At 48.0% G+C, this 25083-nt stretch overlaps 1 protein-coding gene across 1 annotated transcript in view; it reads right to left on the minus strand.

Moving 5' to 3' along the window:
* Window positions 1-18197, minus strand: part of LOC100064510 (adhesion G protein-coupled receptor E2) — a 39134-nt gene extending 20937 nt beyond the window's left edge. The window contains exons 1-12 of the mRNA XM_023645190.2: window positions 18088-18197; window positions 15573-15626; window positions 15126-15275; window positions 12456-12611; window positions 9132-9278; window positions 9000-9046; window positions 8178-8355; window positions 7988-8095; window positions 7614-7837; window positions 6865-7050; window positions 5614-5811; window positions 5096-5331 (exon numbers count right to left, since the gene is read on the minus strand). Coding sequence (XP_023500958.1) covers window positions 5096-5331; window positions 5614-5811; window positions 6865-7050; window positions 7614-7837; window positions 7988-8095; window positions 8178-8355; window positions 9000-9046; window positions 9132-9278; window positions 12456-12611; window positions 15126-15275; window positions 15573-15626; window positions 18088-18118 — 1715 coding nt within the window. The 5' untranslated portion in view covers window positions 18119-18197. The remainder of the gene's footprint in view (window positions 1-5095; window positions 5332-5613; window positions 5812-6864; window positions 7051-7613; window positions 7838-7987; window positions 8096-8177; window positions 8356-8999; window positions 9047-9131; window positions 9279-12455; window positions 12612-15125; window positions 15276-15572; window positions 15627-18087) is intronic.
* Window positions 18198-25083: the final 6886 nt, after the last annotated feature.

A 25083-nucleotide genomic window follows, 5' to 3' on the forward strand; every position in this document is an offset into this window, starting at 1 on the left:
GCTCAGGAAAAGACTGGGAATAAGAAAACACCATCCTCTCACCTCCGGCTGACCTTGAGGCTTTGTGCAATCAGGAAGTGAAAGCTCAGACTGTTTTGTATGCCCCTGAAAGTGGCAGGTTCGCCTTGTCCCACAGATGCCTTTGTAAAAGAGTGCAGAGCACGTAGGCAAGGCATTTAAGGAAATCTTATGACCAGACATTGAGTAGCCACTAAAGTATCCTGAACCAGGTATGACCCTGTAGGCTCCCAGGATTAGTAAAAGAAACAAGAACCTTAAGAAGCTAGCAGAAAACTCAGAAGTCATACTCTTTAGAGAATGATCAATATGCAGAATTTGTTTAGGAAATTGAGAAACAAACAAACAACAACAAACCTTTGAGGAATCTGATAACAGGAGTGTTGCAATATATGATCTAAAACACCTAGTTTTAAACAAAAATGAATGATATATATGAAGAAACAAAATAGTATGCATCATACACATGGAAAAAATAAGCCAAAAGAATATGTCACTGAAGAGGCACAGATTTTGGTCTTAGTATGCAAAATCTTTAAATGCATTATTATAAATATATTTAAAAACTAAAATAAAGCACATCTGGAAAATTGAAGGAAAGTATGACAGCAGTCTAACCAAATAAAGAATATGAATAAAGGGATAGAAATTATGAATGGAACAAAATGGGGAGTCTAGAGTTGCAAAGTACAATAATTGAAATGAGAAAATATTCAGAGTAGCTCAACTGCATGGAGCTGGCAAAAGAAAGACTTCATGGGGCCAGCCCCAGTGGCGTAGTGGTTACCTTCAGCATGCTCCACTTCAGTGGCCCAGGTTTGATCACCAGGGTTTGACCTACACCACTTGTGGCCATGCTAGGGTGGCAACTCACATACAAAATAGGGGAAGATTTGCACAGATGTTAGCTCATGGCAAATCTTTCTCAGCAAAAAAAAAAAAAAAAAATAGAAGAATTAATGAATTTGAATATAGATCAATAGAAATTATGCAGACTCAGGGAGAGGGAGAAAAAAGAATGAAGAAAAATGAAGAAGCTCAGAGACCTGTGGCACAGGACCGATTGCACCAACATACACATAATTGACATCCCAGAGAAAGATAAAGCAAAAGGGCAGAAAAATACCTGAAGAATGAATGGCTGAAAACTCCCTGAATTTGAAGAAAAGTATTAATCTACACATCCAAGAAGCTCAATGAAGTCCAAGTAGAATAAACTCAAAGAGAGCCACGCCTAAGCATGGCATAGGGTTACTGAGAAGAGTCAAAGATACAACCTAGAACGTGGCAGGAGGAAACTGACTTTTCATGTACAGGAGATCCTCAATAAGACCAAGAAATGACTTCTTGTCAGACATCATAATGGTCAGAAGGCAGTGGGATAACGTCTTCAAAGAGTCAAAAAAGATAGTGAACCAAGACTTCCATATCCAGCTAAACTCTCCTTGAAAAAAAAAAAAGAAATTAAGTCATTTCAAGATAAACAAAAATAAGATAATTCTTGCTAGCAGCACTGTCCTGCAGAAAATACTAAATGAGCCCTTCAGGCTGACAGGAAATGACACTAGACAGTAACTGGGATCCACATAAAGGAATAAAGAGTGCCACTAAATGTAACTACATAGGTATCATGAAAGGCACTATAAACATATTTTTCTTTGGAACTCTTTTCGTCTGTTTTAAAAGACAACTGCACAAAGCAATACTTATAAACTGTGTCAATGGTTTGTGACAATAATAGTACAAAAGAGGAGGAAGGGAACAGAGAAAAACTGGAGGAAAGTTTGTGTATAATACTGAAATTAAGTCAATGCCATTGCAATCCACAGGCAACTCAAAAATATAGTAAAAGAAATGAGGGAATTCAAAAGGTACACTAGAAAATGTCTACTTAACACAAAAGAAGACAGAAATGAGGAATAGAAGAATAGAAAAAGACATAAGATATACAGGAAAGAAATATCAAATGGCATGCAAACCCTACCTCATCAGTAACTACATTATAGATAAACGTACTAGACACTACAATCAAAAGTCAGAGAACGGTAGTATGGATTAAAACATTTTTTGTATCTACTGGAAGACACACTTTGGATTCAAAGACACAAATAAGTTGAAAGTTAAAGGATAGAAGGAGCAACCAAATGAGAGCTAACGTGGATATGTCAACATTAGACAAAATAAACTTTAAACAAAATTTTTAAAGATGAACAGGACATTTTATAACAATAAGTGGGTCAGACCATCAGGAAGATATAATGAATATAAACATAAACGCACCAAACAAGAGTCCCTAATACATGAAGCAAAACCCAAGATGGAAGAGAGAAACAGACAATTCAACAAGAGTAGTTGAAGACTTCCACACACAGTGGGTTTGTTGGTGTCCCCTCAAATTATGTGTCCAAGTCCTAAGCCCTGGCACCTGTGATGGTGACCTCACTAGAAAATAGGGTCTTCGAAGATGGAATTAAATTAAGGATCTCAGTATGAGATCAACCTCGATTTAGAGTGGATCCTAATTCCAATAGCTAGTGTCCTTATAAGAGAAAAGAGAGGGATATTCAGACACTGATGCACAGATGCATTGGAAGACAGAGGCAGAGATCTGAGTTATCCAGCCCCCAGCTGAGGAATGCCTGGAACTACCAAAGCTGGAAGAGGCAAGGAAGGATTCTCCCCTAGGGCCTTCAGAGGGATTGCAGTCCTGCCAACACCTTGATTTCGGACTTCTGGCCTCCACAACTGTGAGAGCATAGGTGTCTCCTATTTTAAGCCACCAAGTTTACAGTATTTTGTTAGTACAGCCCTAGGAACTAATACCACATCACTTTCAATAATGGATAAATAACGAAGCATAAGATCAATAAAGAAATTGAATATTAGGACAACACAGTAACCGATGAGATCTAACAGACTCTATAGAATTTTCCACTCAACAACAGAAAAAGGCACATTCTTCTCAAGTGAATGAAGAACATTCTCTAGGATACGATAGAGCGTAAGTTAGGTGTTAAATGAAGCCTCAGTAAAATCTTAAAAATTGGAATCATACAAACTATTTTTTTCTAACCAGAAATGAATTAAATTAGAAATCTACAACAGAAGAAAATTTGAATTTCACAAACGTGGAGAAATTAAACATTCTCCTAAATAACCAATAGCTATGGTCAATTGATTTTCAGCAAGGAGGCTAAGACAATTCAATGGAGAAAGAACATCCTTGTCAACAAATGGTCTTGGGAAAACTGGGTATCCACATGCAAAAGAATAAAATTAGGCCCCCTTCCTCACACCAGATGGAAAAATTAACTCAACAGCCATCAGACATATCTGTAACAGCTAAAACTATAAAACTTCTAGAAGAAAAAACTGGAGAATGTCTTTGCATCCTTTGTTCAGGCAATGGTTTCTTAGATATGACATCCTGAGCACTACCAACAAAAGAAGAAAATAGGTACATGTGACATCATGAAAATGAAAAACTTTCCTGCTTTAAAGAAAGCACATTAGGAAGACGGTGAAAAGACAGATTTGTAGAAAATATTTGCAAATCGTACATTCATAACGGACTAGTATCCAGAATATATTAAGAACTCTTACAACTCAACAACAAAAAGACAAGTAACCCAACTGAAAAATGGGCCAAAGATTTGAATAGGCATTTCTCCAAAGAAGATATGCAAATGGTCAATAAGCACATGAAAAGATGCTCAACATCATTAGTAATCAGGGAAACGTAAATCTAAACCTCAATGAAATATCACTTCACACTCATGAGGATGGCTAAAACAAACAATGTAGAAAATAAGTGTTGACAACGATGTGGAGATATTGAAACTCTCATATATTGCTGAGAGGAATGTAAAATGTGGGACACTTTTGAAAACAGGTGGTGGTTTGTCAGAATGCTCAACATAGATTTGCCATATGACCCAGCAATTCTACTTGTAGATATACACCCAAAACAAATGAAAACACAAGTCCACACAAAAACTTGTACATGTATGTTTACAGCAGCATCATTCATAATACCAAAAAATTGGAAATAATTTAAATGCTCGTAAACTTACGGATGGATAAACAAAATGTGGAATATTCACATAATGGAATATTATTTACAAAGCAACAACAACAAAGAATGAAGTCATGATACTCACTACAACATGGATGAACCTTGAACGCACCATGCTAAGTGAAAGAATCCGGTCACAGAAGATCACATGCATGACTTCAGTTATGTGAAATATCCACAATAGGCAGATCCACAGAGACACAAAGTGGACAGGTGACTGTCGGTGGCTGGGGCGGAGGAGTGGGTGGTGGGAATGGGGAGTGAATGTTCCTGTACATGAGCTTTCCTTTGGGGAGTTGAAAATGTTCTAAAATCAGATTGTGGCGAAGGCTGCACAACTCCATGGTTAGTCTAAAAGCCACTCATCTGGACACTTTAAAGGGGTAAATTTTAGGGATGTGGAATATAGTTCAATAAAAATGTAAAAACAATAAACCTAGTATGAAAAGCTGAAAATAAAAGACTGCAAGCTCTGGAGCGTGGCTGTCTGGATTGGAATCCCAGCTCTGCTACCTAGCAGCTGTGCACCTATGGGCATTCACCTAAACTATGTGTGCCTCAGTTTACTCAACTGTAAAATGGGACAAGTGACAGTACACGTCTACTTCATACTATTGGTCTGAGGACTGATTAAGATAACACAGACAAAAATGGTTGGAAAAGTGCCTGACCAAAAATAAGCACCTCATAAATCTTAACTATGATACAATCTAGTATTTTCATTACTTAAATCAGCTGTACTTTTTCAAATGAAAAATTGGAATATCCTTTGGATTTTGATGTAGAGGGAGGTTAGATTTTTTAAATTTGGATTTCATCTTTGTAATTTCAAGGTCAGAGATTGAAGGACATTCTCCTTAACTGTTATTATCTTCCTCCAGAAAATGCCCTAGGGATTATTACTTAGTGTCTCTCTGCATGTTATGCTCTGGCATAATCCAAATGCTATGCTGGCCAAGGTCATGCTGGAGAATAGAAGGACAAACGGGAAAGTGCATTTACTGGGTTGACGTTCCATAGAGATGAGGCCTGGATGCTGCAGAAATGGCCACGATCACGGCCGGGACCCCGTAGCCCACAGGGAACATGAGCTTCTTCATGAACCTGCTCACACTGGAGTAGTTGACCACCGCCAGGTTGCGCGCAGTGAGGAAGAGGTGCAGGCCCGCCAGCAGCATCCAGGTGAAGGAAGCCAGGTAGAGATAGTGTAAGGCACCCGCGATGATGGCGCACAGCACCTGGAGGAGGAGCGAGGCCTCACCAGGAGGGAGTGTCGGGGTGAAGTATGGCCCCAGGACCTCTCCCGTGCCTTGCCATTGGGGAGAAGTCTGATGCATATGAAGGAGCGGTCAGAGAGGGTTTGTCATCTAGTTGCATCAGTCAATGTGACATTGGTCACTCACCCTCTAACCTTCCCCGGGACCCAAGATCATTTCATTAAGGCATCCAGTGCAGCATGGCTCCATGGACTCAGCACCCCCTGGGGCAGACAGGAGGATCCACTGGGACCGGGTCAGTACCTTGATCTCCGTTCGGTCGACGGCCGTGAGGAAGAGGAGGTGGGCCAGGAAGAGGCAGAGTGAGAGCTGCAGGTGGAGGGAGGTGCTGGTGTTCTGGATGGCTCTGCACAGCAGGAAGGTGAGGGCCGCCAGGAGAAGGCACAGCAGAGAGAGGCTCAGCCCTACGTGGGTGATCACATCCAGCACGGGATCCTCCTCCTGGGACCCAGCAAAGAGGAGACCACAGTCACTCCTTCCTGCTCTGGGGTAATGGCCCTTCCACCATTTTTCTTTTTACTTTTAGGCATAGAAAAATTTAGGAATGGAGGAGCCAGGTAAATTTGACTAAGCACCTACAGGTTCAGAACGTTAGGACACTATGGGATTGTGAACTGATAGATTCAGAGCCTGGACGAAGCCCTGCCTCTCACAAGGGCTCATTTTCCTTTAGAGGTCACCTGAGTGAGTCTCTGGTCTGGTGACCTAGAGGAACTCACCAGCTCACCCGGTCATGGGAGGAGGCCAACACGGCCCACGACCCACCTGTTCTCGCTGACTCCCCTGGTGCCCTCTGCCAAGTCGTCCTTTGTGCAGCCCCTGAGCACTGCTGCACCAGAGACCCCTGAGGTGAGCAGAGGTCTAATTTGGCGACCATATCCCTGCCCCTGGGTGAACACACCCCTTCTTCCAGGTTTCCAGCAAAAGCCAATCGAGAGCTGCTGTGAAGGCATATGGCAGATGGAGGTCCCACATCAGGCCCTACATCAACTGACTTGAAGAGAAGGAGTTTATCCTGGGTGGGCCTGGTCTAACCAGGTGAGACCCTGAAATATCTGGGCTTTTCCTGGAGAAAGACACTCAAAGGCCAAGCGAGTTTTGATGTGAGGGAGCTTCAGCTGCTGGCCTCCAGATAGGACCACTGACACCTTGTGAGAGAGCCCAGGAGACAACCACACGAGAAAGGATGCAGGCGGCCCCCAGGTGCTGAGTATGGTCCCCCACTGCCAGGTAGCAAGAAAGTGGGACCTCAGTCCTACAACCGCAAGGAGCTGATTTCCCCCAACAACACGAAGTGCAGAGGAGGACCCCAGGCCTCAGAGGAGAGGCTTGTAAGACCTGTAAGATGCCAACAGACAGGCCAGCTGCACCATGCAGGACTGCTGACCTGCAGAGACTCGGGGTGACACATCTGTGGGTCTTTAAGCTGCTGCATCTGTGGGAATTGGTTGTAGTGTGACATACACTGAACGCAGCCCCTCCCAGGGCCCTCACCTCCACACCTTTGTGGTTCACTATTGTGTCAATGGGGCTATTTGCCGGCAAGAGGCCCTGTCTGGTGGTGCTGCTGCTCCAGCTGCCCAGCCTCTGGCACCCAGTGGTGGCCCAGTGCCCGTCCCTGTCGTCAGCTCGCTTCCGGAAGGCACAGATCAGCTCCTGCCGTGGCCCAGGCGTCTCTGGCTGTGGGCAGGTGGAGGTGACCGGAGAGGTTAGCCTGGAGCCCCTCTTGGGTCCTGAGCGCGGGCTGAGGCCGAGGAGGCTGTTCTTCATTTGCAGCTGCCCACTGAGCGCCTGCTGCGTGGGCCAGGAGGGGGCACAGCAGTGACCAGGGCAGACCCACGTCCCTGCCCTGGGGGACTGACATGCTCGGGGAGACAGAAGGTAAATAATAGACCAGATACGTAAGTAAACTAGACAGTGTGTTAGAAGGTGTTAGGTGCCATTTAAAAATATAAAAAGAAAGACACAGCGTAGGGAAAGGAGAGCTGTGGCTCCAGGTTGTAACTTTCAATAAGGAGGTCAGGGGCGGCGTAAAAGAGAAGGTGACATTTGAACACACTGGAAACACGTAAAGGGCTGAGTCACGTGAGGGAAAGGTGTCCCAGGCAGAGGGCACAGCAAGCGCAAAGGCCCTGAGGTTTGAGGAAGGAACAGAGTGGGTGCAGGTGGGCTACAGAAGGACCACTCTGACCCTGGCTACTGGGTGAGCAGTGGGGCTGACCCCTCCCCGCCCCAGGACTCACACGGTGGGAGAAGATGACGGTGACGTTGGGGTCGAGTTTCATCGTGTTCGTGTTGCTCAGAAAGACTGACTTGACAGCCGAGAGGAGCCTCCACTGGCTGCCGCGGAGGGGGCTGTCGTGGCTCTCCTCCAGCTCGGCTTGCCTCTCCGGGTCCAGCTGCAGGGAGGCGTTGGCCAGTGGTTTCTGCATGTTGGGGTTGGAGAGGATGCCTGCCACGGCGGGGCCTGCAGACAGACACACCGGCCCGTCTGCCCTCCCTCCTCCCTGAGATGCCTCATCCAGGCTGGCCATTCCAGGGGAGCCCGTCTGACCCTCACCCCTAGCCACATCCCAGCCCCCTCCCTCTCCACGGGTGCCCCCACAACCTGCCTTACCCGACCCCGCAGCCCCAGCCGCCACGGCCCAGTCCAGGACCATCCATGCATGGCTATGGTCCAGGGTGACGTTCCCGTGCCCCTGCTCCTGGATCACCAGGGACAGCTCTGAGGGGAGAGGGGCAGTGACTGGGGGTCTGGAGCAGGATGCGTGTAGGGCTGGGGCGGGCAGGGCAGGACGAGGCCTCACCTGTGCCTTCAGGAGACTGGTAGGTGAAGGAGCCTCCAGGCACGGCCTTGGCGAGGGTCCTCAGGACTTCTTCCAGGCCCGAGAGCAGGTGGGTGACCGTGTGGTGCCGGTCAGGCAGGGCCAGGGTCTCCAGGTCCCCGGGGGCTTTCAGCAGCTCGTCCACTGACTGGATGAGGTCCTGGGGGTGGTGGGTGACAGCCGCTGGGTCATCGCACCACAGGGGCCACCTGAATGACACTGCTCTTCCTCACCAGGGACATGGGAGGACCACCCGGGGGCTGGGGAGCACACGCGGGTGCCATCGAGACCCTGGAGGAGCCAGAAGACCAGTGAGGGCGCAGCCTGTGGCCTGTGTGTCACAGCCATGGTGCTCGACGTCCCTCAGGACCAGACTCCTGCCCCTCCATCCAGAATAGTCGCCACAAGCCACGTGGCCGTCGGGCTCTGGAAATGAGGCTGCTCCAAATGGAGCCAAGCTTGAAGTGTAAAATATGCAGCAAAATTGCCAACACTTAGTTCAAAAGAATGTGCAATATCTCAGTGACATTTTTATGATTCTGTCTTGAAATGGTAATATTTTGGATCTATTGGGTTAAAGTCCATTTTCTCAGTAATTGGCCTTGTTTACTTGTACTTTTTTTTAACATAGCTACCAGGAAATTTAAAATGACATACGGGCTCCTGCCTGTCTACCCGCTAAGCGCGCACCAGCTCTGCCCCAAGGGAGCCTCGAGGGTGGGCGGGGAGCTTGGGGAAAAGGGGCGGACACAGCGGGCTGCACGGGGGGATTCCTGCCTCCCGGTCCCTGCTGGAGCCACTCACCTGGCTCTGGATTCCGGGGGGCAGAGTCCAGGTGGGGAAGGACACCTCTGCAGGGGACAGACAGGGGTTCTTTAGGGGTTAGAGGGTCTGTGCTTGTTGGGATGGGATCTGGGGTCAGGTCAGATCAGGTACCTTCGCACACGGTGGTGTTTTGGTTGTCCCGGAGCCCCGGCAGGGGTGTCCACCCTGGGTGGCAGCGGCACCTGTATGAGCCCGCGGTGTTGACGCAGACGGTGGAGTTATGGCACTGGTACTGACCAGAGCTGCACTCGTCGACATCTGGGGACATGAAAACGGGGTCAGGCCAGGTCACAGCCTGGAGGAGGGCCCTCACCCCTCCACGCCCTGCCCCCTTCTCCGTATTTGCATCCGCTTGCCCCCTGGGCTGGAGGCGACGCCACCTGGTGACGGCACACCCTGAGTGGTGACCACAGGTCATGGGGAGTGCAAATGTGACACAGCAGGTGAGCCAGACGGATGTGCAGGTTGTGAAATAGTGGGAACCTTCACCCCAGTTAGTAATTAGCTGCTGCCTGGGGTCCTGGGAGCCTTCCCCGTGGTACCCCAGCTCCTTCCCCAGGACCCCCGGATCTTTTCCCATTTGGTCTCTAAATGCTTAGTGCCTGGCCCCACAGCCACCCCCAGCCTTCATGCTGCTGGGTCCAAGTGGGAGCCATCAGGTATGGGAGCAGCTGTTCTGGGAGGGGGTCCCCAGGAGTGCAGCCGCCAAGCTCTGGACCTGCACAGATGGTGCTGTCTCGGCCTTTGGGGGACCCAGGACCCGGCTTCCAGCCAGGGTGGCAGCGCACTTGTAGCCGCCCAAGACACTGAGGCAGTGGGTGGAGCTGTGGCAGGGATTGTGCCCCGAGGCACATTCGTTCACATCTCAGGACAAAGCCAGAGGGTCAGGCCCTGCCCTCCACTCACTGCACACCCCTCACTGCCCGGCACTAGGACCCCAGCATTATTGCATGCGCCACCACCTGGTGACTTTCACCTTCACCCTCAAAGCACCATATAGTGGCCTCCCTGCAACGTGGCCTTGCAGGGACCATGGCCCCCAGTTTACAGGCAGGGAAACCAGGAGAGAAACTGAGGCGTGGGGGCTGGACTTTTCTTTTTTTAAAGATTTTATTTTTTTCCTTTTTCTCCCCAAAGTCCCCCGGTACATAGCTGTATATTCTTTGTTGTGGGTCCTTCTACTTGTGGCATGTGGGACGCTTCCTCAGCGTGGCTTGATGAGCAGTGCCATGTCCGCACCCAGGATTCGGACCAACGAAACACTGGGCCACCTGCAGCAGAGCTCGTGAACTTAACCGCTCAGCTACGGGGCGGGGCTGCACTTTTTGACCAAGGAATCTTGCCGGCTCCTTCTTGGGCCCTGGTCCAGGTTCCCTTTCTGGAAAGTGGAAATGACAGCTTCCTCTGTTCCCATGTGACATACGAGGAAGGGGCGAGGTCTGGGGGTGCTCTCAGGGGCAGGGGGCTCCACAGGGGACCCAGGCCCAGAGGCCGGGCTTCCTCCCTGCTCTGTGGGGACCTTCAGGGAGGTGGGCCCTGGGCAGGCTCAGCAGGTGTCAGCATCCCAAGGCCTGAGGATCGGCTCCTCCTCGGGCTGCAGGACCCGCCTAAGCTCCTTCCCAGTGCATTCAGCCTCGGTGCCTCCCCGGGGCTCTACCTGTGCACAGATTCAGGTCCTTTGGGTTGAGCTCCAAGCAGGGCGGGCACGTGCAGGTGTAGCTGCCCAGGGTGTTGGTCAGACACTGCGGCCTTTACAGATTCTGGGTTTCTGCTGACATTCGTCCACGTCTGCAAGGGGAAGGAGAGGTGACGCAGCCTGCAGCCGTGAACAGCCCTCGGGCCTGGGAGGCAGCCACGTTTCCTGGCAGAGAAGCATCTGGAAGGCCCCACTGTCTGTTCCCGGGTGAGTGGGCACCTTTTCTCATTCACATGGAGGCCTGTGGGTGGATGTGGTGGCCTGGATGTGCTGATGTCCAGAAGTGCCTGGAGGTGGTCTGAGTCCTCCCTGTCCCCAGCTGTGACTCCCTCAGCCTCCCTGAGCAGCTCCCAGCGGGGGTGGGGACAGCAAGGCCACCTGCGTCTGAGGATTCGGTCAATGGCCAGGTGGGCCTCTCTGGGATCGAGAGCAGGGAATTGCTGCATTCCCCGAGCAGCACCATCCTGGACCCAGCAATGGCCTTGTTCAGGATGGGTGCTTCTGGCTGAGTTCTCCTTGGAATCCCTGTGAGCCTGGCAGGACTGTGCTCTCCCATCCATGCTCACTCTGAGACTCCAGCCCCGTGGAATGGACCATGAGCCACCCCTGAACCAGGCCCCTGCAGAAGGAGGCGTTTGGCAGAAGGGAGAGTGGAGATGGTGCTGGACAGTCCAGGGCGACCCAGACAGCGGGTGCCAGGCTGGGTGGACAGTGGGGCTGACTGACATCTGGCAAGGCAGCCTTGGGGCTTTGAAGGTGCCTTTTCCTGATTCCCATGAAGATGTCCCCTGGACTGACAAAAGTGGAGAGATTCACATCAGATCAAGGCCAGCGGTGGGCGAGGGCTGGGTGGCTGGAAGGGGAGCAGGTGCTGATGGGTGAGGGGCGGCAGAGGTTTCTGTCTTCTCAGCCCTCAGCCTCCCCACAGAGATGCAGAACTGTGCACCCCGTGGGGTTGTTTCACCCTCCATCTTCTGGGCCCAAGTGGTCCAGGTCAATGTGGAGCCGGGCTTGACCCCCTTGGAGAGGGTCAGCCTGGGGCGATGGTCCATGATGACACCCTCTCTTGCCATTTGGTCCTCATGGAGCTCTTCTGTCACCCGATTCTCTGAGTTTGTGTGGGGTGGTTTCTAGGTCACGCTGTCCACCTCTGACCCTGCTCCCCCCAGGTCCCGGTCATCCGCACTGCCCACGGGCCATGAGCTGAAATTACTGGGGAGGGTCCGGGCAGAGCCTTGTTCAGAGAAGTCGATGGAGGCAGACCCACCGGGTCAGGTGCCAGGAGACGTCTTCACCAGGTGGGGATGTTGGCCAGGGCCAGAGCCAGCCAGGCAATGCGTACCTGCCCTTGAATCTCCCCCGTCTCGTGTTTCTGGACGGGGCTCCTGGGTCCATCATGGCCTGGGGGCTCTGAGGGTGCTCCAGGTGTGGCCGAGCCCCTGTGGGCTTCTGGCAGTGACTGAAGAGGTTGAATATTGTGCTGGTACCAACACGCTGTGAGCCCGTGAGGTCTCTTGATGCCAACCCTCTCTTTTGTTTCATGAAAATAAGATGCCATGTGGGCAAGGACGACATTCAAAATTGCAGAAGTGTCCCTCTGTGGAGGGTTCTGAGCCTTGCAGTTCAAGACGGCAAGTGACTTGGTTGGTGCCAGGACGGCCCTCTGCTACCTAGAGAAAGTGGCGCAAATGACTCCAAGCCTCATGGATAAGGGGATGGCAGACGCGGGTGGTTCTTACCTTGACACGTGTTCTCACTCTCGTTTCTGAACGTTGTTGCCCCAGAAACAAGCCCATATCCGGGGGCACATGTGCAGTAGTAGCTCCCGTCCACATTCTGGCAATCCGCGAATTTTCCACAGGACATGGCCAAGGGTGGTTCACACTCGTTGACGTCTGGAACACAACAGGGCAGAGGGTCACCTCCCAAAGGTGAGAGTTCCCAGAGAGCAGAGACCCTGGCCCAGGCTCACCCTGCCACGGGGACGGCACAGAACTCAGCTCCCGGGTGGCACCCCTGGGACACAGCTCGGCTGGAGCCATCTGCTCCAGAAATTCTGCTAATTGTCTGCTCATCTCCGCTCTCTGGCTGGGCCTGAGGGCACCTAGATTCAGAAACTCTGCTGTCCCATGACAGGGGCTGGAAGGAGGTGTGCACCCCTCTCCACAGCTGGAGGGGTAGACGGAGGCACTGACTCAGCTCCGGACCCTCCCCTGGGATGCTCTCAGCACCACTGGGGACCTGGGAGTGCACTCCAGTCAGGGTGACAGTGGCATTGAAGGCCACTCTCGATGCCGAGGAAGGGGAGGGAGCATAGTGGGGGCTGTCCTGGGCCACGCTCATCATTCACACCTGGGGATAAAGCCAGGTGGTCAGGAGCCTGCCCAGCGCTGGCTTCCATCACCCTTCACTCACAGTGGCCCAAGTGCACCCACACTCCCCATCAGGCACTCCCCCAGCTCCCCAGGTCAGGCCTTTGCCAGATGCCTCAGGATGTCTCTAGGGGAGTCTTGCAGTCTCCACCCCTGAGGGAAGTCTCCCCTTATCAGAGCCTGTGGTGGATGTGAAATGAGGAAGCAGCACAAGCTGCTCATGGCTGAGTCATCGTGGTGTCTTCTGGCATCTTCTGTCTCCTTGTTCTCCCATCATGAGAAGAAAGATGCCCATGAGCCACATCCCCTTTGAGCAGCTCAGGACCCACAAAGCAGGGGCTGCACAGCGTAACTGAAAACAGCATCAGCTTAGTAAGAACCGCAGATGCAAAATAAATCAACATGCAGGGCAGCATGGCGGCCCTCGTGCATCCAAGGAGGGGACCAGAGACTTCAGTGCCTGAGAGGACTCACAGTGTCATGGCGAGTCAGGCACACAGCTGGTCTCCCCCAGATGGGAGCTCTCTTCTCTGCACCTGCAGACTTCCCTTCTAAGGCCCAGACCCAGGCTGCGGGTGTCAGCACCAGAACAGGACAGGATGCAGGAGGGACGCATGCCTGAGGGATTCGTGTTCAACCCCCACCTGGCAATGGGGCTTCCCTCCTCTGTTCTATGATGGCGGCAATGGCTGGACATCTGTTCCCAAGGTTGATGGGAGGGTGTGAAGCCAAGTGTGGGACCCTGAAGAATGAGGTGCAAGGGATCGGGGGAGACATGAGGATGGGACATCTCCACCTGACAGGCGCCCTCCCTGACAGGAGCCAGGATCCAGGGGCATTAGCAGCAGGGTCTCCTGTCCATGGTCACCTGTCTACAAATCTCCGTGAGACACACACGCACACACAGAGGAGCCTTTAGGAACACCGCCAGGGTCATGGATGGCTGGGCTGTTGTCACAACAACATCGGCTTTTTCCACATGACAAAATTTACTTTCCCTCAAATATTAAATAACACACGTATACTAGGAAACCAAGAGAAATTATACATAATCCACTCCACAGACTACTGAAACTTTTAGGGGTATTTTCTCTCATTTTTTCAAATCTATAGGGAGTGTTTTTCCCTTCATTATCAATAAATAAACATCCAAGACCATTTTGAGTCAATGAGGAGTATTTCCTAGTGTAAAAACAGTATAATTTTCTTCTTTTCCCATTTTTAAAAATCGTGGTAAAATGCACAACATAAAATTTACCATCTGAACTATTTTTAAATGGTATAACATCCTTTTATGACGCTGTATTGTTGAAGAAGGAAAACGCTTCATTTTACACCTGGATTTCGATTCGACCACATGATTAGTTGTAGGAATTGGAAAAGTCACTTGATCTCTTTCCACCAAATCTGATCATTTAAACCACAAGCCTAGCCCTGTCTGCCTCACGGGGCTGCTGTGAGCAGGAGGTGGGAGATCGTGGTTGTGAGCTGGGTTCCTGGCGAGCTCTGGCTGGTAAAAGGGCCTGAGCTCCCTGGCCCAGGCTGTGTCTTTCCTCCTGCTGCTTCCATTATCTCTCCCGTTTCTTTGTATTATTAGAATAATGACAATAATAACAGCAGTAACAATGATGATAGCTCTCATTTGTTGACAATTCGCTATGTACTAGTCTTTCCCTGTTCTTCCCACACAGAAATGTTAGATCTCACACCATCCACGTGGGGCAGGTGCAGTGATTATCCCCAACTCACAGACAAGCAAACTGAAAGGAGAGCTAATTTCCCGAATGTCGGAGAGCCAGTCAGGGGCAGAGCAGCACTCGGAGCCCTCAGAGCCCAGCTGCCCTGTGTGAGCTCACGACACTCTCCCTACTGACCATGAAAGCAGGTGCCCACGTCCCTCACACTTCCCCTGCCTGTCTCCTGTCTCATCCCTGACAACGTGCTTCTGTGCTGCTCTCAGGGCTGAGGGCTCTGGATGCCCCTCAGTCTCCCCGCACCGTCCCCATGTGCTCCCAAGACCCCAAGCCCCCACAGTACCGTCACAACTGTCTGCAGGGTTGGTGATGATCTCCCCAGACCAGGAGGTGAATCCCAGATGACAGCGACAGGCGGTGGCACTGACACATATGGAGTTCCGAGGGCACCAGGGGGCACAGCCTGGAGGGGCAGAGTCTGTGGAGGCAGAGGCTGTGGGACAAGGACCACGGTCAGACAGTCCATGGAATGGAGGAAGTCAGCTGTCAGTGGGGGGTGCAAGAGTAGAGGAGAGGAGGGCAGAGAATGATGACCCCCAACAAGGAGGAAGAGCTCAGAAAAATCTGGACATTTAGGGGGTAAGAAACAGATTCTCTTGTCCCCAGAGGACCAACTCTGAGCCTCGCTTGCAGAATAAGGCTCATTTCCCCTGCTTTTTGGTGACAGAACCCAGACCCCAGCATGGACGCCCCAGCTTATGTCAAAATGGGGCTGGACAAGCAGACTCACCTCCGGGACTCAGGGCTGCAGCTCCCAATGGCAACAACAGCAGCACTGAGAGTCCTGGGCCAGAAAAAACAGAGAAATGACAAAGAGAGGAGAGTTAAGCTCCAATTTTAATCTCTGTCCGCACGACCATTGCCTCCTGTGGAGGTAGCTCTGTCCTGCAGTGCACGGCTTTCGAGCAGCATCTCCAAGGCTCCTGTACTTCACTGGAATTGAGGACTCAGCCCCTCCCTCCATCCCCCAGGACTCCCCGAGGACTCGGTCACTGACAGCCACAGCCACAGGGATATCAGCAGGGCACGGAGCCCTGGAATCAGGAGGGGGAGGTGACGACAGGTGAGGAGTGGGAACTAAGGAAGCTGCAGGTAGAGCGACTCTCTCCTGGTGAGTGGACTCTCCAGGGACAGCAGCCATGGCTTCCTGGTTCCTCCAGTGAGCTCCTGGCGTCCTCTAGTGCACTGAGGACACAGCCTTCCCCCTTGGCCCCCAGGCCAGTCCTGAGAAATGAGTCACTGAGCAGGTGTTGTGGGGTGAAAGCCGCTATGGGCGCTAAGGAATGAAATCTGCTTTACAGGCCACAACCAGTCTGCCTCACAGGGTCTGTCATCACATCCACGTGAGCTGAAAATCTTTTCAGATCTGTATGCCTTTATGGGATTTTTCTTTTCGGCTGAAAGCAAAGATGAATTTCTCTTAACGCTGCACTGCCAGTTCTCACTGTGCAAGGTGTCGGAGGACCCTGGTGGAGGATGGGTTTGGAGATGGACACGCACACGTCTGCAGCCCAGACGTGGTGCCTCGTGGCTGCAGGGCTTCAGGAACGCTGCCCATCCTTTGCCCACACTTCCCCCAGTGCAAAGTGGGTGCAACGGTAACTGTGATAGGGTGAGCTTTATTCTGACCATAGATTAGTGAAGACTAACAACGGGTTAGCACAGTGCCTGACACAGAGCAGACAGACAACGTACGTCAGCTAAAGGGAAGGAAAGAGCAAAAGAAGGAAAGGAAGAGCAGTTTCCCTCCTGTTCCTCTACTACCTTCCTGTTCCCTGAGACACAGCTGCAAGGATCATAATCCAGGGTCAGGCGGAATTACACCCTCAGCTCGGTTCTCTCAGAGGTCAGATTCCTAGACTTCTACTCTGCCCTCCTCACCCACGAAATGTCCTTTTCTCTTGTGGTTCCGTCCGGTGCTGAGGAGAGCCAGGCTCTGGGGCCAGGCTGCCCGAGTCCACACCCAGCCCAGAGCTGCCCTTCGGGAAAGCTGTGCAGGCGACCCATGCCTCAGATGCCCGTCAACCGTGCTCCTGTTCCTGGAGTGTGGCCCCCAGAGCAGGAGCTAATGATCCTAATGTCCCATGCGCGTGAATAAGGTCATTAGTCTACTGAGATGTTATACACGCACACCTAAAAATGTGCATATCTGGGAGAAGCTAACTGTGCTCTCCATTTCTTTCAAAGCCCCACAGTATTTTGCACATTAGACCCTGCCAAATATGTGCAGATTTTTAAAAACAATCGTGTTCCAGAAAGCAAATGGTAAGAAATACGGCTATTTTCATAAAAACCAGGAAACTAATTACAACCAGTGAGGACAACATATAGGTAACATCTAACCCACAAGGTGACAGTATTATCGTAAACATTGAAGGAAATAGAGACTAATCAAAAGTAAGCTGACCTTACAGGTATCAGTTTTCACTAATTCACTCGTGTTGTGCTTCCGATCATTCCATGACCCACACAAAGCTGATAGACTTAAGGACTTTGTTTTTCTTAGAATATTAGACTTTTCTGAGAGTTTGGTTGTCTACTCTTCCAAAAAACAGTGGCATAGGTGATATGATGTTTAATCTTATGCATCCCTTTGCCCGGGCCGCAGCACCCAGATATTTGATCAAACACCAGTCTAGATGGTGCTGTGAAGGTATTTTTAGATCATAGTAACATTTAGACCAGTAGACATTGCGCAGGCAGATTACCCTCCACAATCTGAGTGGGCCTCACCAAAACAGTAGAAGAAATTAAGAGAAAAAAGACTGACCCCCTCTGAGGAAGAGGGAATTCTGCTTCCAGACTGGCTTCAGACTTGAGATGCAACATCGAGTCTTCCCTGGGTTTCCAGCCTGCCAGCAGGTTTTGGACTTTCCAACCTCCACAATCTCATGATGCAAGTCCTTAAAGTAAATCTAGATAGGTAGATAGACAGACAGACAGACAGAGACAGAGAGAGAGATACATCCTGTTGGTTCTGTTTCTCGGGAGAACCTGAGCTAATATGGGTGGTAAATCCCTTAGTCCCCACCTTCGCCCTCGCAATGAGTTTCACTGACTTTCTCCTTTGAGGACTGAACAGAACTGAGCTAATATCCTTCTTAAAACTTCTTCCCTGCTCTTCCTTACAGAGATGGTGGGAAAACGAGCCAGAAATCGGGCAAAGAGCAGAGAACATTCTCAAACTGTAAAGACAGTTCCCAGCTAGCTTATACTTCTCTCATCGTTGTTATAATTCTTCCTACCTGGCAGCAACCTTAGAAATCTCTTTCTCATGGTGCAGAGTCCAGCAAGCCCAGCCACGGAGGACGTCGGATCTTGGTCTGTTTGTGACAAAGACTTCTGTTTTTACTATGACTTCTGTCTTCATGAGCTGACTTAGGAAATCTCTTATCTCAATGCTTTCTTCCCCTGATCTGCCCCATGATTAACTTCTCTGAAGCTCATAGTTCTGCTTTTAAGTATTTGTACAGCATCACTAGTATTTTCACTAAAACCCTGCCTGAGGCTGATTTTCATATCTTTTTGATAGAAGATGTGATACTGTGTTTAAAAGGCCTCCCAAATGTGAGGAATGATTCTACTGATCTCTTTGCCCCTACAAGGATCTTGATTCAGAGTGAAAAGACCTGCCTATTTATTATCGATTAACAGATTTCTCAAAGTTCTTATTTTGAAATAAATATAGGCTCACAGGCAGTTGCAAAAACGATACCAAGCTGTCCTGTGTACCCTTCACCCAGTTTCTGTCAAAGCTTACATTTTTATGGGATGATCCTGCAAGGTCTAAACTGAGTACCTGACACTGGGACAATGCGTGTGTACAGTTCGGTGTCACTTTATCCCACGTGCACGTGCCCGTAACCTTCCTGCAATCACGAGGTGTAATATTCCAGCACCACAGAGGTCCCCCTCATCCTGCCCAACATCCCAGACCCCGGCAGGTCTAAAACCAAGTTGTCTCACTCTTCAACAATGTCAAAATGGTCCCCGAATCATATTTATTGATAAAGGAAAATATTCGTGGTACGTTTTAGAAGATGACAAAAACACACTTCCCAAATCTTCCAGTAGTCTATGTGGTGGGATTATGGCGATTTTCTTTGCTTTCAGCTTTTACATTTTCTGTGTTTTCCACACGTCCATGTGTGTTAGTCGGCTAGAGCTGCCATAACAAAATAGCAGGGAATAGGTGGCTTCAACAACAGAAATTTATTTTCTCGCAGTTCTGGAGGCTGGGTGTCTAAGATGAAGGTGCTGGCAGGGCTGGTTTCTGGTGGGTCTCTCTCCTGGCTTCCAGATGGCTGCCTTCTCACTTTGTCCAAACATAGCCTTTCCTCTGCGTGTGGAACAGAAGAGAGAGATCTCTGCTGTCTCTTCCTCTCCTTTAAAGACGTCAGGCCTGAGCAGCCCTGATGGCCTAGTGGTTAAAGTTCAGCCCACACCACGTCAGCGGCAGAACCACACCACCCATCTGTTGGGTGCCATGCTGGGATGGTGGCTCATGTAGTGGAACCAGAACAAGTGACAACCAGGATATACAGCTGTGCCCTGGGGCTTTCGGGAGGGAAAAAAATAGGAAGGTGGACAACAGATGTTAGCTCAGGGTGAATCTTACCCTGGAGAAAAAAGACATCAATCCTGTGGGACTAGGGCCCCACCCTCATGACCTCATTTCACCTTAATTATTCCTAAAGGGCCCATCTCCACATATCCTTACACGGGGGTCAGGCTTCAACATACGAACTTTAGGGGGACACAATTTAGTCCATTACATCACATTTACTTAATATTTGGGGGAAAAGTATACTTAATTTAAAAAAAAGATGTCTTCATTTTCCCTTCATTCCTGAGGATATTTTTTCTGTATTAGAATTCTAGGATGACAACTCTTTTCTCTCAACACTTGCAGAGTGTGTGCCTTGCTCTGGCCCCCGTGGTTTCTGATGGCCAGTCAGCAGTGATTCCAGTTGTTCTGCCTTATAGATCAGGCCTCCTTATTCTCACTGTTTCAGGGTTCGTTCTTCGTCTTTAGTTTCAAAAGTGTCATTGTACTGTATCTTGGCCTAGATTTGAGTTTACCAGGCTTGGAGTAGCCGCAGCTTCTTGAATCCATTGCTTTTTGTCTTTTGGCAAATTTTGGAAGTTTTAAGGCACTTTTCCTGAATAACTTTTCAGATGCACATTCGATTTTCATCTCCCTCTGGAATTCAAGGACACAAATATTAGATTCCTGTTATACTCCCGCAGGGCCCTGAGACTCTCCTCATTTTTTTTTTTTTTTTTTTTGGATAGTGTATTTAGTCTCCTTTGTGCTGACTGGATAATTTAAATTGTTCTGTCTTCAAGTTCACTGATTTATCCCCCTCTTTTGTCTCCATTCTGCTATTGAGCCCGTTTAGCAGATTTCTCATTTCAGTTATTGCATTTTTGAGGTCTAATATTTCCATTTAGGTCTTCTTTATATCAGATATTTCTTTGTCAAGATTTTCCATTTCTTGGCCGAGACTTTCTGGTTTTTTGTTTGTTTCCGAGAACTCTGTTTGTGATTGAACATTGGAACATTTTTTCTGACGGGTGTTTTAAAATACATGTCAGATAATTTTAACACTTGTCTCATATCAAACTGAGATTTTCCTGGTTCCTGGGAGGACAATGACTTTTTCATCGTACCCTGGATATGTAAGGTATCATGTTTTGAAATTCATAGACTCATAAACTTAAGGTATTATGTTACTAAAGTCTTCAGTTTTGGCTGACTCCTCTGACATCATTGCAGTGGGGAAAGGGCTGCCATCTCGTTTCTGGCCCACGAGGTTGGGATCCAGCTTTCCTGCTTGGGCTCCCCTGATGCTCCCATGGGGGAGGGATACCTTGTTACGGCTGGGTGGGGTTGGAGGGTCTCGCTCACAACCAGGCCTCTGCTGACACCACCTGACTGGGCTGTGGATAAACCTCCTCTCATGCCTCCACTGACTCCACAGACAGGGATCTTTCCAATGGGCGTGATGAGCATCCCAGTTCCTTCTCTGCTGCAGCCCGTGGGGTGGGAGGAGCGCTTCATTACAGACGGCAGGAGTGGAGGGCTGGGCTTCACACCTGACCTCTGCTGCTGAGGGGAAGACACAGTGTTTTCTGTGGTGTTTGGTTGGAGTTGGCAGTTACTGTTGACCTACTCTCTGTTGTGTTGGCTGCCCCTTCTCGGTCTTTTGGCTAAGGGGGAGCAGGCTTCTCTCGCGGGCACTTCTTTTATCTACACCCATTGGTATTTCTGGGTTGCAACCTCTTCATTCCAAGTCTGGGATGTATGAGGCAGGAAGAAAACCCACAGAATCAACACTGTACATTTCCTTGGGTCTCAGGGTCCCTGTGCTATCTGCCTTCTCTGCACCTTTCAGAGTCTTCTTATGGTTGTTTTATGTATAAAATGTTTATATTTACTATAGTTGTAGTTGTGTTTTAACATAAACTTTTTCATACTATCAGTTGTTCTCAACTCGTCCTTCAGGCAACAGTACTTTTTGGAGAGTTCTCGCAATACGTACATACAGATCCACATCTCTCTTTTTGGCTGCTGTTGTATATATTTAGATTACACAATATGAATAAATTATACCTTCGATTCCTTGTTTGATGCACATTTAGATGGGCTCTTGTTTCTCATTGTTACAATAATTCTGCAGTGAACATATCAGAAATATCACAAGGGGATCATTTGTAAATTTCCTTAGGAGATTCATCAAGTGTTTCAGGTACTTGGTTGAAGAGCATGTATGTTTTACATTGTAATAAGTTCTGCCAAACTTCTGTCTACTAGGATTTACCAAATTACCCAGGTGCTAGAGAAGAGGATCAATCTCCCACATTCATCCTGTTTTAAATTTCATTTTGAGCATGAAAAATTTTGTAAACCTGTGACTTAAGTGACTTCTATGCTAGGTGAATCATTTATCTCATTTAGAAGGAAATTAATGAAAGAAGAGAGAGGCAGGGACTTTAAAATGTCTAGAAGGTGTGTTCCTTATATATTTGTGGATGGAGAAAAGTCAAAGACTTCAAGAATATAAGCCAACCTCTCTGAGCATCACAGGTGCCTCCATCCTTAGGATGACGAGGCCAGACCAGGTGAACTGCACGGTACCTCTCAACTCTACAATTCTAAGATTCCATTAGGACGCTTAGGGATCACAGATGTATTGGAATCTTGAGATTATACATTATCAAAGGTTTTCATTTTCCCCAATTTGAAGGGTAAAGAATTTATCTTATCATTTCAGTCTGTACTTCTCTCATTTACCAGTGTAAATTTCAACAAATTTTCATGTATTTTTGCATTTTCATGCTTCTCTCTGTGAGTTACGTGCTCATATCTTTGACACACTTTCTATCGTATTCCTTCATTCTTATTATTTAAGGAGTTAACAATACGTGCATGTATGTATTTATGTGTCGCTTGTATCTGTATCTATATATCTTTTGCTAAATAAAGCAAAACTTTTTATTGTATCACCTCTCCAAACTCTTATGATGGTGTCTTTTGTCACATAAAGTATTCTTCCTGAAAACACTGTCACCTGCTTTATTTCTGGGGAAGGATAACGGGAGAAGAGAAAATATTCAACTGAATTTGAGCAGCAGCTAAATTGGAAGCAATGGAGTCAACAACTTTAGGTCTCTAAGCTTCCTCTGATCCATCAGAGAATGCTTGAACTTCCTTGTTTGGAGATTCAAATTTTTCCTTGGAGGATGGCCATCCATTTTCAGTGGGTTAAAGGAATAAAGAACCACAACCTCAAATCACCAATTGGGGTTTGAACACAGAAAATAAGGCCAGGTTACTCCTTTCAAAAGCAGATGTTTACATTAAACTGTAGTTACAAACCCCAGATGTTTTCTCTGGTTTCCACCCTTACCCTGCCCCTAACAGGAGCCCCAGGAACCTGCAGAGTATATGCATCACCAACCAGACAGACAATCCAGCTGTCTCTCCACACTGGAATCCGACTGCTCATGGACTGTGCTAGCTCAGCTGCCTCCAGGGCTTGGAAGCAGTAACCGTGCTGTCAGGGAGGGCAGGTGCTAAGGATGCCACCAGTCAGAGAGTCGAACGCTGGGCACTGGGTCCAGGATGACATGCACACCCTGTTCACTGCACAGTGTCCGACCACCATGGACAGGAGTGTCTTGCAACAACAGTCTCACTAATGATACCGCTTGTCCGTTCTCACACTGATATGAATGGGGTAAATCTCATCCCTACGACAATTGGAATAAAGATGAAATTCAGGGAGGTGTCACCATAAACCCATAAACTTTTCATCTTATTTTGATCCAGTTTTTCCATTATTTACTGTATGGATTTTTGCTTTAGTTCTTGTCTAGGATATTGTTCTTCATTTTCTAATAATTTAATAATTTTGGTAAATTTTTATGTACCTGGAATCTGTTTAGTAAAGATGTTTTCACAAATGAATAGCTTGTTGCTCTGACACTATTTATCAGAGAGAATATTGTTTCTACACTGATTTCACATGCCCCTTTTCACACATTGCCCTGAAATTCTGCTTGTATTGAATATTAAATTGCTACATATAATGTATTCTCTATTCTGTTTCGTTGACCATTTTTCTGTACCTGGAACTGCACCTCACTTTTAAAGGTGCTGTAGTTTTGATGGTTTTATAGGTCCCAGGAGGCAAATCCCTGTATTTATTTCCAGTAAAGCCAAACTGGACTTTGAGAATGAGAGACTTTCGTTAGAAGGACTACCATATTCGAGAGAACGCTCCAATCTCAGGAATCTGAAATCACAATGAAAAATGTTTTTCCTTACGGGGTACCGAAGGAGGCAGGCAGAGGTCAGCAGAAACCTTTGGAGGGAAGTCAGACAAATAAGGGACTGACTGGTGTGTTCTGATGGGGAGAGAGTCTCGCTGTGGTCAGCCAGTTCCCAGGAGAAACTCACAAGGGTGGCAGCTCTCCTTTTTTGTACTTGTTCAGGCCTGAGGGCAAGCAGAGTTCCGGGGTCTGTGGGAAAGAAAGGAGCTGATTAAAGTTTGGTGACGACAAAGCAGAGGGTGAGAAATGGGAGCATGTGAACACCTGGTCACTGACTATTCTTCACACCTGTGCTGCCTCTCCTTTCCTATTTTTTCTTCTACATACACATTATAGCTAATTTACTAAGTTCCATGAAAAATACCCTGGAGCTTTGTGATCGCATTGACTGCACAGATTAATTTGGTGGTGATGGCTCCCTCAAAATGTTAAGATTTCCCCATCCCGCCAGCATGACTCTCTCTTTATGGAAGCTATGATGTTTCACAGTTAAACTTCGTATTTTCCTCCTTGAAGCCTTCATGCATTTTCTGTAGGATTGTTCCCAGGTATTTTTGAAGTATTATTTCTTTTATTTTAAATAGTTTTTGCTATTGTATTTTAAAATTTGTTTTTCCCTTGATGGAAAATGCCGTTGTATTTTGTATTTTGATCTTGCTATGGACATCTTTGGGAACTCAGTATGTGTCAGTGAACTCTCTGAACTTTTCCTGGTAGACAATTATGTTATCTGCAAATAGTGACTGTGTTGTGTTTTCTTTCAAGCACTGTACCTGTATTTTCCTTTCCTCATTGCATTGGTTGGACTTGGAGGCAAAGAATTGTGAGCCAATTCAGGTATCAGTTTTCAAAGTATTTTGTTTTGTGGCAACTTGGAATTTATTTTTCTTTTTCACATCATAAGAAATACATCAGTATTCCCTTTTCAAATGACGTAAGCAAGGTATGTGCTCAGCAAAATATGAGAAATTTCCCTTATATCGCATAGCTGAGCCCTGCAACACACAGGCACATGTGAACATGCATGTTCTCTCTCCTCTACAAAGGGACTCATGACTCACACTTTGTAATGTACCCAAGCATTTTTCTAAATACTAATCTACTTATTTTTATGTATCTATCTATATTTTAAAAACCTGTATTAAATATATGTAAGGTTCTGCAACTAGCATTTTCACATGAAAATATTCCTTTTTATGTACATATTCCTTCAATTTTTTTCACAGTTCCATAGGTTTTCCTACTATGGTTGAACTCTGATTTGTTAAACTGCTCCCTATTAGTAAGTAAACATTTTAGTTTTGAATGAGGACTGGGAAATTTGAAGTGGGTACATCGTTGATTACTTGACAAACATACGGACATGATATTGAGGGTGGAGGATGGCAAAGACCCCAGACCTG

The sequence above is a fragment of the Equus caballus genome, chromosome 7 (genome assembly GCF_041296265.1).
Source record: "Equus caballus isolate H_3958 breed thoroughbred chromosome 7, TB-T2T, whole genome shotgun sequence".
NCBI classification, from domain to species: domain Eukaryota; kingdom Metazoa; phylum Chordata; class Mammalia; order Perissodactyla; family Equidae; genus Equus; species Equus caballus.